The 16,855-nt window shown below is 37.9% G+C and overlaps 1 protein-coding gene across 1 annotated transcript; it reads right to left on the reverse strand.

The window, feature by feature from the left end:
- Positions 1-1,196: 1,196 nt before the first annotated feature.
- LOC106344818 lies at positions 1,197-10,889 on the reverse strand. The gene is made up of 6 exons (XM_013784125.1): positions 10,767-10,889; positions 10,152-10,667; positions 9,474-9,872; positions 8,940-9,134; positions 8,250-8,828; positions 1,197-1,469 (listed from the first exon to the last, which is right to left on the reverse strand). Exons 1-6 carry the CDS (start codon positions 10,887-10,889, stop codon positions 1,197-1,199), a joined length of 2,085 nt encoding a protein of 694 aa, XP_013639579.1.
- Between the last annotated feature and the right edge of the window lie 5,966 nt (positions 10,890-16,855).

Here is a 16,855-nt window from a genome sequence, read left to right on the forward strand (position 1 = left end):
ACCATCCTTCCATCAAACTCCAATCAATTAATCGAGCAATTAACTTGTTCACAAACCTGTCTTTTACATTTAATAATAATCAGCCTAGCTTAATCAACTTAATTAGATTGATGAGGTTCCCTAGCTCCCTGTGGATTCGATCCCTAAGTACTACAACTCGACCTCTTATTTGAGAGAGTATAAATCACTCCTTAGGATAATTTGAGTGATATCAAATTTGGCGCCGTTGCCGGGGAGCTTTGATCGCCATTAAATCTTGTCTAGTTAGATTTAGTCTAGGTTTTACTATTGTTCAAAAAAAAACTGATAAAAAATTTCTTGTGTTTCAGGTACATACATATGAGTACCAGAAGCAGCAAGGAAATAGGGCTCTTACTAGTAGAGCCACTGGATTTGGAACGCGTGATCCATAAGTCTAAGAGGGCAGTCGACACTCTCCAAGCAGCGATTGGCAGCGTAGAAATCCAAGCATCGATCGACGCTATTCAACTGGTGTCGGAAAACATTGTTCATCATGGCACTGTTCATCAAGGTACTATTCATCCAAGTACTGTTCATCCCGACACTGTTCATCCCGACACTGTTCATCACAGCCTTGTTCATTTGGGGCACTGTTCATCCAGGCACTGTTCATCCTGACACTGTTCATCCGGTGAAAAACGACACCTGCGGGGAGACAGAGAAGGTCGAAGTGCTCATACTTAAGGTCGATGAGAATGGGATGTTAAGAGACGAAGAAGGTCGCCCTCGCAACAGCACAAGACATTTGATTAATGCTCAGGGTGTTGTGCTCCCTGATGTGATTGATGTTGCTGAGATGAATGACTTTGCCAGAGCCGAGAGTGGTATGATTGGGTAGGTCAAGACCCCTTCCAAGGTCGTCCTCACCAAGATCCCAGAAACCACATCACAGAGCTTGAAGATCTAGTTTGAAAGAGTGAGCAGAATGAAGTGTCTGAATACCACATGCTCTGCACAATCTTCCCATATTCTATCTCTGGGGATGCATTTAGGTGGTTCAGTCAACTACAGCCAGGATCTCTAACCAGTTGGGAAGACACTGAAAGAGCCTTCCTTTACAAATTTATTGATGATGCTGAAGGAACTCGAGAAAGGGAGAAGAATGATAAATGGGATAGGCTGGTTGAAAGTTGGCAGATAAAGAGGGAAGATCAGATTCCAAGACAGGTGGTTGACTACATTATGGCAGAGGGTGATGAACAACATAGATCTGGAGAGCTGAGTAGAGTAGAAGAAGCTGATATTAGTGACACGAGCTCAGCATCAATCGACACCTCGACCTCAACATTGATCGACAGTACGACCTCAACATCGACCAACGGCACGCTCTCGACGTCGATCGACGGTACGACTTCAACGTCGACCAACTGCACGACCTCAACGTCGATCGACGGTACAACCTCAGAATCGATCACCCTAAGAATCCAAGCATCGATCGACGGAGACTCCTATTTCCGAACGAGACCACCTATATGGACAGAAGAAGCTTCTGGGTTTCAAAAAAGAGTGAAGAGGATACATGATCCTGTGAAGATTGTGGTTCCATGCGCTGTATTTGAAGCTGAAACTCCTATTCCACCTGATAGAAGTATGCAGATCAGTTCTTACATTGAGGTATTGGATGATCATCAGCACGTAGAAGCTTCTCAGAGAGGGTTGCGATTTAGAGATGAAGTTGATAAGGGCCCAACAGAAGCAGCATCGATCGACACCAACCGAATACCATTGAACGACACCATATATGCAATATCAAACGACATCAACAAGCCGGCATCGATCAACGCTACCATTTCTCCATCGATCGACACTGGACGCATATCAGAGCAGAAGGAGTTTGATGTGTGTGGAAATCTTAGGGATGAAGATACCACCATGCGATCAGACAAGTCTAGGGGAAAGAAGATGAGGAATTGGAAGAAGAGAAAAATGATCATGGGTGATTCTCAGTTATCATTTATTCCTCGCTTCTCAGATGGTGTCAAGAAATCCAGAGTGTGCAGCAGATGCTTCTCAAAGCCATTTGCAAAGGTTTGAGCACTCCTTATTGCTGAGATGAAAGAAAAAGGAGAAGAGTCTATGGAGGAGGCTTTCACACAAGAATGATAAAGCTTCAGAGAGTAGAAATTGAGACTTGTTTTGGAGCGAGTTCTCAGCCTCATCCGGACTAAATCAGATCTCCAAAGTCAAGCTAACTGACTATAACAAAGCGCTGAGTGGCAGGCAACCCACTATTAGGTGATTTCTTTCAGTTTAGTTTAGATTGTTACAGATTAAATTTTTTATTTATTGCAGGTAAAAAAAAAAGTGAACAGTAACGACGACACTGTAGCAGCGCCGGGCGACACTGTAGCAAGAAAATCGAGCGACACTGTGGCAAGAACATCAACCGACACTGTAGCAGAAAATCTAGAGTTACTGTAGTTGTAATACTGTACCAGGGCTACTGTAGCAGTCACTGTTCATCGAAAAAAAAAATTAAATAATTGGCTTTATTGTTTATTTATTACTGACTTTTTGTATTTTATTTATGTTAGGTAAAAGGAAAAGACCCGAGGAATATGAGTTTGCACGAGGATCGACGATGGCTGTGCATCATAGATCGACAGAGCATCACTAGCATCGATCGATCGCTACTTAACTGTGTCAATAGACAGAGCTTCAAGAGTATAGATCGCCACTTAACTGTGATGGTCGACACTCACATCAAATTCAGATCCGAGTAGACATTTCCTTAGCACATCGACCGATGAGACCAGCTCGAGATCAATCGACATCACTTTAGATCCAACGATCGATTGTCTCTTCATTGTGTCGAATGATTGGTCTAGCCATCGACCGATGAGACCATGTCGATATCATTCGGCAGCACTTCAGCAACAACGATCGATTGTCACTTCATTGTGTCGATCGACACTGACATCAGCGAGCAGGTTATCGTTCTTACTTGTTAAATTGTGTACTTATGTTTATGTTATTTCTATAACTCCGACTGAATTTACACTGGGGACAGTGTAATTTAAGTCTGAGGGGATGTTTACGTATATTAGTGTGTTCATGAGTCTTATCAAAATGTTTTCAAACGAGTTTTATCGAGTCAAGAAGGGGATAATGCACTTATTAGATTTTTGCTTGTCATCTAACAACTCTTTAGCACCATTCTAGACTTACTGATTGCAAATAATACTAAAGATATTAAAGTGGATCAACTTGTCAACTATTCACACTTGCTAAGATTGTTTGAAGGAACCAAAGCTGACCTCCAACACTAAACTTGACACAACTGCTTGTCTTGGGGTTTGTTATATATGAGATTGGATTTTTCAAACAAGTCTGGTAGGTAAAGCCTTGTGTAGATAGATTTATCACCCCCTTTCTCTCTATTTTCGAAATATATATTAGAATTATAGATATAGTTTATAATATATATATTTATTATATATTAGAGATTTATTAGAAGGGATTCGAACATGACTTGGTGGCTACAACCATTAAGGCTTGCTTCATAAGAATTCTATAGGTAAAGGATTAGTACAGGACTTGGTGGCTACAACCATTAAGACTTGCTTCACAAATAATCCTAGGATATAAGTCAAAAAGAAGTGAACAGGACTTGGTGACAACCACCATTAAGACTTGATTCATGGAAGTCTGTCCAATCTTGGTCAATGATCTTGCAAATATAAGCAGACTTTGATTGAGAGAGAAAATTAATAGAGAGAGGATATGAACTAACTTTTACCTGCCGATCCAGATACTTGTTTGAAAATCCTTGCATCCTATGATCGATACTCCCATGGTAAAGCCCGCACTTTTATTTATATTAAGAAATGAGGTTGGTAGAGGGGAATGTGAGACAGGATTTGCTAAGTTGTGGGCTAGGTGAATTTGGTTGCTAAGTTAGGATATGGTATAATGTGTGTTTGTGATTAGGACTTCTTAGATGTGGATTGCAATATTGCAGAGGTGATGATTCTAAGTTTTAAATCATGTGAGTCCCTGCTGTTTTCAAAACTCTTTCAGAGAGTGCTCATCTGTTTTGCTTGAGGACAAGCAAAAGGGTAAGAGTTGATAGACCATGGATTTTACCCGCTTTTAGCCATGGTTAATAACTGTTTTAATAACTAATTACCATTATATAGAGTTTATTTAGAGTATTTATAGGTTCAGGGACGATTTGGAGGAAAGTTGTGATTTTGGTGTCTTTTGGAGCCTTTTGAGTGTAGAGTTCCACAGACGCATCAGATGTTTATCTATGGATCGAGACCTTCCCACCGTTAGATTGAGCCTATCGTTTAACACAAGATAGCGCTTTTATTTAGATTTCCAATGCCGCCGGTTTGAGGTCAATCAGCAGCCTGTAGCAGAAGTTATGCCCGTTTTACTGAAGAGTGGTCAGTCTGCTTCGCGAGAGGAAGCTGTCGAGGAGATGAAGGACCGTCGATCGATGAAACAGCATTGGTGTCGGTTGACGGTGATCCCAGAATATGGGCTGAGCATATTTTATGACCGCTGAAGCCCATAAGCAACCACAAATTACCAGAACACCCTTGGACGACCTAAAACCCTATTTATGTGTTTTCTAAGCCATTGTTGACGGCTACGCTATCTAAGCTTTGTTTTATTCATTGTTATTATTTAGGAGAGAAAGGAGGAACTCCGAAAAGATCCACCTGTTTCTTTATTTCTTTTGGTTTCTTTATTTCTTTTATCTAATCTATTCTATTGATCTATTCTTTCTAAGATTTTCTATGACAACTTCATGTCTGAAAAGATCCACCTGTTTGGTTTAGGGTTCAGATAGTTATGAGGGATTAGACCCAACAATAGATTGCTAAGTTGTGATATTCATCTTTAGGATTTTCATTAATGCATGTTTCTAGATTACCTACCTAGAACTTGCCATAGGAGTTGTAGACATAAGTGATAGCTTGCATGTCACCATGAATCCATCCTAATTGAGCTAAGATTACTAGAGTAGGCGAGAGCTGATCTAGGAAGCTTAGTGAGCATATTCAATCCGCGCATTAACGCTTAACCAAGAGCGTCGATCGATATTCCAATCGAATAATAGGTCGACGTTTCAACAAGTATATCGATTGATATTCCTATAGAATAATTGAGATCGACATTGGTCAATAGACAAACCTAGAAAGCGAAAGCCTAATGGTTTGTTTATAAGTGTTGAGCTCTATAATATCATGCATACAACTTGTTTGGCATCTGTAAGATTATAATCCTGATTTCCAGAATAGAAACCCTAGATCTAGCAATCATCCTTCCATCAAACCCCAATCAATCAATCGAGCAATTAACTTGCTCACAAACCTATCTTTTACATTTAATCATAATCAACCTAGCTTAATCAACTTAATTAGATTTATTAGGTTACCTAGCTCCCTGTGTATTCGATCTTGTACTACAACTCGACCTCTTATTTGAGAGAGTATAAATCGCTCCTTAGGGCAATTTGAGTGATCTCTCTCTCTCTCAATGTAAAACTCAAAACTTTTTCAGATCTTGGTCTTCCCGTACCGGTGACGGTGTTGTGAGGGACATGCCTCCTTTTTCTTCATTTATTTGTCTTTCTGGTTGGAGTTTCATATGTGGGTTCTCTCTCTTTGATGTGGCATATGGTATTTAGGTCTTCGGTGTTTTGACGTCGTCATGGTTGTTGTTTCGGTGCGGCGGCCATGCATGCCATATCTTTAGAGGACGTGATCATGTTTTGCTTCTTATGGGCTGTGCGGTGCTCTTCAGTGCTTTGTGACATCTTAGGGTTTCCAGGTGTAGATTGGCGGTACAAGGAGGAGGCGGTGACTCGTTATGGTGGCGGTTGTGGTGAGGGAGTGGTGGTGTTGCTTGAACTGAAGGGCCCAAAGATTAAGCTTATTGTTATGAGGACGAAGACAGATTTTGAAAGGGGTTTCAGCAACGTCTTACTACGGTGACGGCAACAGACGATCAGATTGGCACCATCATCGCCTTTCTCCCTTTCCTTACCCCCTCTCAGGGAGCCTTTTTCATTTGTAGTCCTCTATTTCTGATTCTACTCTTGGGTTTTCTTAAATTGTGATTTTTTCGGCGTTTTCGTGTACCAATCCTTTTTCAGCTTCATCTTCGCTTCGCTCTCCACAGTGGCTCTGGCAGTTTCGTCTCTTGGTGGATGTGTTCTCCGGTGGAGGTTCATGTTATAGAGTGGAGGTAAGGGTTTTCAGCTGTTGGGTTGGGCACTTTTGTAGGTCTTTGCTTTAGTTGGATCATATCCAGAGTCCATTTGGGGTTCATTTGGTGACAAATTGTCTTGTGGAGAATTGTTAAAAATGAGGTCTTGGGTTCGAGTAACGCCAAGCGCATCAATAACCTACCGGTGGATGTAGAGGCAGTTCCTCCCACGGTGAGGGGTTAGGGTCAGTGCGCTGCAGCGCTGTGAAATCTGAGGTCCGCAGGACGGGTTGTCACATAAAAAAATGATGCTGAGAGGATTCGTACCTATCACCTTTTGTACTATCATTTGCTTTTGGGTCTTTGTGTTTTTATATTTTCTTCTTTCTACATGTATGTGTTTTTTATTTAAAAAATCCAAAAAATAATAGAAGCCTTTAAGAAGAAGAAAACTTAACACCAACGACTCGTGTGTCATGAGGCTATGGTTAAAGACAAGAAAATCTACCTGCAATTATAGGTATATGATACATTTCGACAAGTTTGCAATATTTCTAAATTTGGCGATATAGATGGAGTGATCATTACGTGGTTTGATTACATTTTTATGTCTGCTATATTTAAATACTAGTGGTATCTCCGCGCTATGCGCGGGATAATTGTTGATTGTGCAGTCAAGTGTGTATATGTTTGAAATTGTTTGTGTTGATATTGTCACTTTAAATTTTAATTATCTAGTTCTAAAATGGTAGTGAGTTTTTCTGGCTAATTTAGTAGAACTTATTAATGTTTTTGATATATGTATGTAACGGTGGTTTGTTCCTGTGATAGCTGTAAACACGTTGATTATGCGTAAAATTTAGTAAATTATTTGGTCCACTTATATTTTGGAGGCCATTGCATTATTTATGAAAAAGTTAGTTTGAATTATTCAATTTTATAAAGCAAACAGATTTCTTAAGAACCATTATTAGCTTTATTGTTGGTTTAATTAAAATCAACATAATGTTTTTTTTTTTTTTGACGTCGAGCGGTCATTCTATTACTCAAGCTTGAGGTGGTCTGGGTAACCAGACCGGAATAGAACAACCAATGAAAAGTAACTCCCTACGAAAGGTCCTAGCAGTCTTAGCTAAGAAATCAGAATACTGGTTGCGCACTCGTGGCACATGGGTGATTTTGAAGTCCGGGAAACAAATCTGCACCGTCTCTATCTTCTCCAATTTTTTCGTGAAGCTTGGCCACTCTTGGGGTTCCTTTATCATTGCAATCAGCTCCTTGCAGTCTGTTCCAAAGCTCCTGCATGGCGAGTGTTGAAGCATATTCTCCATCGCCCATCGCAGTGCTTCTACCTCCGAATGCAATGCTGATTCACATCGAGTAAAATTTCGTGTTCCCATAAGTTGTATGTTCTCTCCACTATCCATCCAGACTCATCCACATCCACTAAATCGATCAGAAGCTGTCCAAGATCCATCTAACAGGCAAATATTACCCAAGCTTAAGACTTGATTTTCATCATTATTGTTGGCCTGTACTACTGGTGGTATCATCTCATTTGCATTAAACCATGCTTGACACTCACTTTCTGCGTATCGAACTAGTTCCAAAGGGTCTCAGTCTATTCCCCTAAAAAGTTTATCATTACAAGCCTTCCAAATATACCATATTATCCAGGGATAAGGATCCATGTCTTGGTCTGGTTCTAAGATATCATTCTTCCTCCAGAATAGATAGTCCATGTTTGTGTAGAAGCTTGACACTGGAAATGTACTTGGGCTTGTAGGAGTTGCTGATAAGGACCATACTTGGAGAGCTGGAGGGCATTCAAATATTGCATGAGTTACAGATTCTTCTATTTCTCCACACCTTGGGCAATAATTATCGCACCTCATATTCCGCCTTACCAGATTCCTCGTTACTGCCACCTGACCCGTTATCAATTGCCATATAACATGGCACATCTTCCTTGGCCCTTTCAACTTCCAATCAAAGGCTTGAAGTTTAGTGATACTTGGTTCCAGTATTTCCTTTTCCTCTTATGGCTTCAACAGATTTTGAGCAACCCAGTATCCAGATTTAACTGTGTATTGGCCATTCCTCATGTAGTTCCAGCAGAAAGTATCACCGCGATGAGTAGAGCTTATGGCCATACTACGTATGAGTGGTATGTCATCGGGATGGACATAATCCTCTAGTATCTCTACGTCCCATTCCTTCGAATCCTGATTAATGAGGTCACTAACTCTCATATTCGGGTGCATCACAGGCGCTACAGGTGTAGCTGGTCTAGCAGGTGTCGTTGGAATCCACAGATCCTCCCAGATCTTGACTTCATAACCAGAATGAATCTTCTGTCTTATCCCCAGAAGCAAAAGCTTCCTTGCGGTGAAAATGCTTGTCCACACATATGATGGACTACTTGCAGAGTTTGCTCTTAATGGCGAGGTCATTCTATAGTATCTGCCCCTCAAGGCTCGGACAACCAGTGAATCAGGGTACTGAACCAATCTCCATAATTGCTTTGCCAATAGTGCTAGATTAAACTCATGAATTAAACAGAAGCCAATCACGCCCTCTTCTTTTGGTAGACAAACATTTTCCCATTTCGCCCAATGTATTCCTCTTTTTGGTGGATTCGAACTCTACCAAAATTGTGCAATGGCACTAGCGAGGTTTTCACAAATCTCCAATGGGAGCAGAAACGTCGACATAACGTATGTCGGAAGAGCGAGTAAAATGAATTGGATCATTACCTCCTTTCTCCCTTTTGAGAGCCATATACCTGTCCATCCATTTACTCTATGCATCAGGTTATCCTCGAGAAATGCAAAGAGTTTGCATTTGGAGCCACTAATATCCTCTGGGATTCCCAAGTACTTTTCCATCCCACCATCATTATGTATTCCAAGTGCATCTTTAATCTCTTGCCTAGTAGCTGCATTAATCCTCTTACCAAAGAGTAAGGAAGAATTGTCAAAGTTAATACATTGGCCAGATGCTTTACCATATGTTCTGGCTACTTTCATTACTTCTTCACATTCACGGGGCTCCGCCTTACAGAAGAAAATGCTATCATCAGCAAAGAGAATGTGGGATACCGAAGGACATGTGCGTGTGACACGCATCCCCGTTATCTTCCCTTGGTTTTCTGCATGATTGAGAAGGCTAACGAGCGCTTCTGTGCACAGAATAAAAATGAAAGGAGACAAAGGGTCTCCTTGACGCAGGCCTCTACCTGGAACAATATTTCCTCTTGGCTGCCCATTCATAAAAACTTTATATTTTACCGACGTAATGCACCTCATAATCCAGGTGATCCATGTTTCAGAGAAGCCCATCTTTCGCATCACAGCTTCAATAAACGACCATTCCATCCTATCATATACTTTACTCATATCTGTCTTGATGGCCATCCTTTTATTACGTCCACTTGGTTTAGTTCGCAGGGCATGAAACATTTCTTGAGCAATCATGATATTATCTGAAATCTGTCTTCCAGCAACAAAGGCTAACAGGGTTTCTGATATCAATCCTGGCAAGACTTTCTTTAGTCTTTGGCATAAGACCTTAGAGACGATCTTGTAGCTGACATTGCACAAGCTTATGGGTCTGAATTGAGCCATATCATTAGGCTTGGTTGTCTTTGGGATAACACATATATTTGTATCAGACCATTGGCCATAGTCCTATCAAAAAGGAATTTATTAACCATAAGAGTTAAATCCTCCTTGATTATATCCCAAAACTTCTGGTAAAAAAGTGCAGTCATCCCAACTGGTCCCGGTGCCTTATCTGGATGCATGGCAAAGAGAGCTAATTTGACTTCCCATTCGGAAACATGAGTTGTGAGGCTGTCATTCATTGATCCCGTAATCGTCGTAGGAACTTCAGATAACGCCTCTTCAATGTCTTATGTAATAGAAGACTCAAAGATTTGCCGAAAAATAGCTAGTAGCAATGGCTACCAGACCTTCCTCGTCCTCAACTATGTTACCATTTGCATCCAGGAGCTGCTTGATTTTGTTCCTTGCTCTCCTTTGCTTCGTTAAGGCATGGAAGAATTTTGTATTTTTATCTCCCTCTCTCAACCAAAACACTCTACTCTTCTCTTTCCAGAACATTTCTTCTGCTTTAAGAGAATCAGAGAGTTCCTTAAACGTTGCTGCAATTTCCTCAGTCGTCGCATTATCGTCTGCGTATAAACCCTCGACTTTCTCCTTTAGCTCCTCCACTAGCTTCGCCGAGTTAATATTGTGTTGTTTCCTCCACTCACTCAAGGCTTTTCGGCAGCTGGAGATATGTTCCATTATAGTCACATTGGGGGGAAGATCAGGAGATTTCCGTCCTTCCAGAATGACTTGCCTTAGTTCCTCATTGTCTAGCCATCTTCTGTCGAATTTGAATTTTTTTGATCTTCTCGTTGGCTTTGTGAGTATGTCTGCGAGAATCGGGCGATGGTCTGATCCCCATAGCCTCATGTACTTTACATTAGAGAATGGGAACTTCTCATGCTAATCAGCATTTCCTACTGCTCTGTCTAGACGACATCGAACAGTTACACGTCCCGCTCTCTTCCATACCCATGAAAGCATGTCTCCCGTGAAAGGAAACTCTAACATCCCACAATCTGTAAGCATTTGCTTGAAGGGTAGGAACGAGCTATCAGGACGCTGTCTCCCTCCTTCCTTCTCATTATGACCCATGATTTCATTGAAGTCTCCTATCATGAACCAAGGCAAACAAAATGTTTATGATGTGATAAAAACTTGTTTTAACTTTCATACTATAATTTTGTGAATGCCATGAGATAACTTTATAATCATTTAAGATAAAAGAGTTTTATAGCATCACATACCAAACGAAGAGAGAATGAGTTTTCTTTCATGTAACATAGTAAATAGTGTGATAAATTTTAGAACTGAAGAAATGTTAAACTTAAAGGTACAATAATGAACTTCATGGAGAAGATTAAATTCATGTTTTCTGTTAAATTTCTAAATATAGTAAATTTTATAATATTTAAATTTTTTGATGATGTGTCAATTTGTGATTCTTTACTTGATGGTGTGTTTCCATGAAAAAAACAATATTCTACTTTCCTAATAGAAATATATTTATTAGAATTTATTACTTTCTTAAAAAAATTGTGATTTGATTATGTAATAATAATTGTTGTGTTTTTCTTTTAGTTATCATGTGAATATTTTAAATCTGAGCTTGGTAACGACACAAGAAAAAACTATCCATGATTTTTTTTTTTATTTCCATTGATTGGTTTTGATGAAACGTCAAAAAATAATATAGTGAATGGATTTTTTTTTTCTCGTTCTTATTAATATTTTTTATTTTTTTGTTGTTTTATATTTTGGGTTAGATCATGTTAAAATTTCAATAAATTTTTATTTTTAATCAATTTTTTCACCAAATTCAAGTTCTATAATGCATTTTTTAGAGAAAAAAAACTATTGATTTATTTGTTATATCTCCACTGCCCTCTCTCCTATTATCTCTAGCTATAATAGAAGATCGCGAGACATGAGTAGAGACTTGTCTTCGTGTCCATAAATATAGTAGTGTAAAAAATTAGTGAGGAACACATGGAAGCTGGAAGGATGAAGAATTCGTCAATTGCTAATCTGTTATGACTGATGCCGTCATTAAGAAAAAACTATTTAATTATTTGGAGGATTGGAGTTAATTCAGGCGGTAGAAGAAAAAGAAGTGATACGAATATGTTAGCAAGTCATGAAAGGTTTTGGGTGATTGGCTCTTCCCCTATTTTAAAGATGGTTTAGGCTATAAGAGATTAGAACGGTGTAGGTCTTCATCACATCCATAACACTTATTTATAGGTCGAGCTTGTATCTGTTACAAACATGAATGTGAATAAATGAGACGGAGTGGGAGGAGAGGTGGGTTGAGTTTAATGATTGAACTAAAGTAAGAATTTAAGAAAGGGAGAAACGTTACATAATATCTCATCGGAGAAGATGGTTAACGATGAGTTACAACGTCAAATTGGAGAAGAGCGTACAACTAAACCTAAACACCAAACGGGCCAGAAAGATGAAAGTATTCAAGCCCAATGAATAAACAGAAAGCCCGGCTACTCCTCCGCGAGTTAGAAACACAGAAAAAAAAAGCTCCGCGAATTAGAAGCAAAAGAAAAAAGAAGAAGCTATCTCTCTTTGCTCGACACGTGTCGCAAAATGGAGGTACGAAGGATGATGTGGCACATTGTGGAAAGTTTCTCTTCTACTTTACTATTATAGATATAGATACCTTTTATCATATAGTTGATCTTTTTGTTTGTGAAAGATACTTGAATAAATATTAATGGATCTCAAAATTCACTGAAAAATAGAGGATAAAATTTATGATAACATATGTAAGTAGTATTCTAAAAAGGTATATTGGCTCTTGATTAAGTATCAAATTGTATGTTTTATTGATAATGCAAGAAGATACAACTGCAGAGAGTCAGGAGATCTCGATTAAGAAGAGAATGTAAACATATAACCTGATGAGAAGAGAATGATTAGGAGTTGTTCTTTTGATAATGCAAAATGTATGTTTTATGTTTTGGTTGGAGCAGGTCAGCTCAGCTCGGGATGGGCCTTCGACCTACGAGGGCCTATTGTCTTTTCTCGGGCCCTAATGACATTGAACCTGATGACTCTTGCATCGGGTGGTGAAACCAAGCCGACAACAAATATATACTTTCTGAAAGTATTTTTCATTTTTTAAATTATTATTTCCTTAGTCAATCATAAATATCGTTTTCACATAAACGATCTATGTATTATAGATTGTAGACACTAAAGGACTTTGTAGAGCTGTTTTTTCAGTGGATCCAACAATCGATTTGATATGCATGGATTTTTACTTAGTATCTGAAACTGGCTTGATAAACTATAAAAAAAAATCTTTGATAGAATTGGAGTTTACATACCAGCTTATGGTTATTTTCTCTTTTTCTATCTACTCCTTATACATTTAAATCCTTTCTCTTTAGTCTCACATCTTATAATTCTCATTGTCATTTTATCGGTTGTTTTCAATGTGTTTCTTTTTTTTTATTAACATGGAGTATTTCATGCCTATGAAAAGGTCTAGACTAATCTTCAAAGAGAGGTACATCCCCACATATATATTATTTTCCCAGATATGCAAATGGACTGAAAACAATGAATCATATCATTGTGAGTGTCCATGAACAATATGACGTGTATTTTCTATCTTCAAATTCTCTTTTTCTTTTTTTCACAGTTAAACCTACAAGCTGATAGTTTCGATTATTTTTTTCATTAATTAAAGAGGATGGAGGATTACAACATGATAAAGTATAGAAAAGCTTAAAGAACAACTCCTAAACATGACGATAACAAACAAGACTTCTACGTATTTTTCTAACCCTAACATTGCTGTTCATTTTCTAGGAATCTTATTTTATGTTGAATGCAAAATCTCTTAAAAAGAGTAAGAAAAAAAGTTTTGAGTAAATGCTAGAAAACAAAGAGTTATATATATATATATATATATCGAAAACGTTTTGTGAATGCTAATAACAAAAGTTACAATGGATTTATCTTACACTTCAAAGTTGTGAAGCTTTAATTTCAGTTATACTTATCTCCATCACACAAAGAAAACAAAGTTTGTTGCTTCAAACCAAGCTATCTACCCAAGCTAAAGGTCATTCCCCTACCACCATCATCTGATATGTAGCTTCCCTAAAGACAGTTTCATAGACCTTGCACAACCTAAGATTACCATTGTCCTCATCTATAGATAACACACCTTGATTATTGAATATGTTTGCAGATTGCCACACCTTGTAACACTTGCATGCAATATTCAAATGTTTCTTCTTGTTAAATATTCCCGATTTGGTTGGACATGCGAGCTCCTTCCCACAGTAGTTGAAACTAGCTTTGTCGTAGTCTTATTTCTTTCTAGTACATTGATCACATACCAATGATTTTAATCTTCTTTGCTGACTTTGTACAACTGCATCCTTCTACTTCTTTACGTTTTTCGTTTATAACGAGAGTTTAGTGTCTGAACTCCATTTGTTGAATCATTATCAACACCACACATAGGTTCATATATCCCCTTTGGATTCTCACAAAATGTCATCTACGATACAAAGCTAAATTAGAAATTTTCTCAAGAAATAACAAAATCAAACAAGGAACATAAGAATACAACATAATCAGACACAACCACAATAGAAGCACTCGGTTTTGAGTCTTGACTGTTAATATTAGAACTTGACCAAACAAGAATCAAAACTTCAAAATCAAGAAGTCAAGAAACAATCAAATAATTATCAAAACCAAGAAATAAGAATCAAAAGCAAGAAACAACAAACACTTCAAAGTTAAAATCGAACACATTCGAATATCTGTAAAGTATTGAATCAAAGCAAATTGCATAGTGTGATATCCGTAAAAAGGAACAAATCACATATACTATTTTCTAAAAGCCAAATATCCCATCCGATCCGTAAATTTATAGATATATAATGTAATTGTATATACAAAAATTTATATCCATGCATATTTTATATGCAAAATTACACTCACTAACCAAAACAAAAAACCATAATTCACTAACTAACCAAACTTACAGTTTCTCTCCTCTTTTCTCTTACTATCTCTATCTACCCTCTCTCTACAAAACTAATTTACCTTTTTTTGTTATTTCACAAATAATTTCTAATTTATTTTACAATTTTGGTAAAATTTTCAATTTTAAGTTGTTTTCAACTTTTTGTTTTTGATTTATTGATTATCCAGTTTAATATTTACGTTGAGCCAAATGTTAACATATAAGTTTTCTTATTAGGTTTGTTGATATTATTTTTTTTGTTTTTACTTTACAATTTCCATTAAAATGTTAGTTTGTTAGTATGATGTTTTTTTATTATTACGAAGGTTTGTTAATTTAATTTTAATTTTAATTTATATATTATTTTTAATTTTTAATTTATGTTTACTATAATTGATGGATCAAATCAAATAATCTGTGAATACTTAAAAGAATTCCGAATATCAGGATATTCAACATTCTCCGGAACGAAGCAAATCGTGAATCTAAATATTTGTTTGGAACGGAACTGATTACGGATACTACAAATTTTCCGCGTATCTGCTATGTGCCCAATTCCAGATCAGGAGGCTATGTTTAAGAGTGGAATGCATTGAAGATGCAATTTGCTGAGATGTTCTGTATCAGTTCGTGAAGTACTACTTACATACGTGCATCATGAAGATGGAGCTGAATGAGAGTTCGGGTTTTGTGATTGCGTGGGCTTGCTGAGCTTGGAAAAGAAAAGAGGATATATGTTTGAAGACATATGGACGTTTTCCATAAAGCAAAAGGGAGTTACTTGAAGATGAAGTTTTCCAGTAAAGAAAATGGAAAGTTATCTTAAGTGTATTTGGATGACTTGGGGAGCAAGTTGAAGCCGTGGAAAGCAAGATCTGGTCTGCTATATAAGGAGGGACATGTCTTATGAGAAAGTTAGACCTCAGAGAATAGAGAGAGAGAGAGAGAGGTTTCCTTGGTGTGTGGTACTGCTTTGTGTCGAAGGACATTCTGAAGCATTGTCTGATGGAGTCCGATGTGGACTTAGTTTGGTGGCGTTTGAGTTGGCGCTTTGTGTGATGGAGTTAGCCATCCTGTGTAGCTCGTGTGAGCTTTGTGTGTGCTTGGGTGATCAAGCGTTTTGGTGTCACTGGTGTGCGTTGGTTGCTGACGTACTGGGTGAAGTACTTCCGAGGAGATGGAGATTGAAGCCTAGACTCAGGGGGAGTTTAGAAAAGGTGGTTTCATTGAAGAGATATGTGAAGATTGCAGCTGTAGAAGACAGTGTGCTCCGGTGAGCCGGATGGTGATCTATGCATTCGTGCTTGATTCCTAATCTTTGTAGATTACTACTTAGAAAAGAGTGGTAAACACTAGTGTGTGTGTGTTGTATCATATAGCAATTGTAGCTTGCTCCTTGTTCTAATTCAATGAAATCCGGACAGGATCCCGAGGATGTAGGAAACGAACCCCGTTAACAAATTTTGTGTGTTTTATTTTCTGCACTTGTTTTTCGTCGTCTCATCTGCACCAACATGCATTAACTATGACTTTTACCAAGGCGTAAAAGTGAGATAAATAGAATGTGGTTGTGCAAATATAAATTTACTTATAACTCTTTTGTTTTCATAGAATTGCGTGCGATTTTGGAGAGTTAGTACTTCTCAAAAACTTTGATATTTTTACTAACTAGAGCGGAGTCCCGCGAGGCCTTGGACGTTGTTGTTTCTCATTTTGATTGTGTGAATGGTTACATGTTATTTGTATATGTTGTTGATGGCTCTTCACGTGGTTTGATTTGGTATTAATGTTTTTGTACATCACATAATACATATATTGCTATTACATAATTCCACTAATAGTAAAAGTAAAATGATTTATATAACTGTAAATGTAAATATCACGCGAATATTTGTTTTTATTTAACCAATATCATTTTTATTTACCCGATATTGAGTTGGCTATTGGTAAAGGAAATGCTAATAGTCTTTCATTGGTCAGGTTTGATACGCGTTGGAAAGAATTACTTACAACATTTGGGTTCCTAGTAAAAAAGAGAAACCACTTTTTCATTTTT

This window comes from Brassica oleracea, chromosome C5 (assembly GCF_000695525.1).
Source record: "Brassica oleracea var. oleracea cultivar TO1000 chromosome C5, BOL, whole genome shotgun sequence".
NCBI classification, from domain to species: Eukaryota; Viridiplantae; Streptophyta; class Magnoliopsida; order Brassicales; family Brassicaceae; genus Brassica; species Brassica oleracea.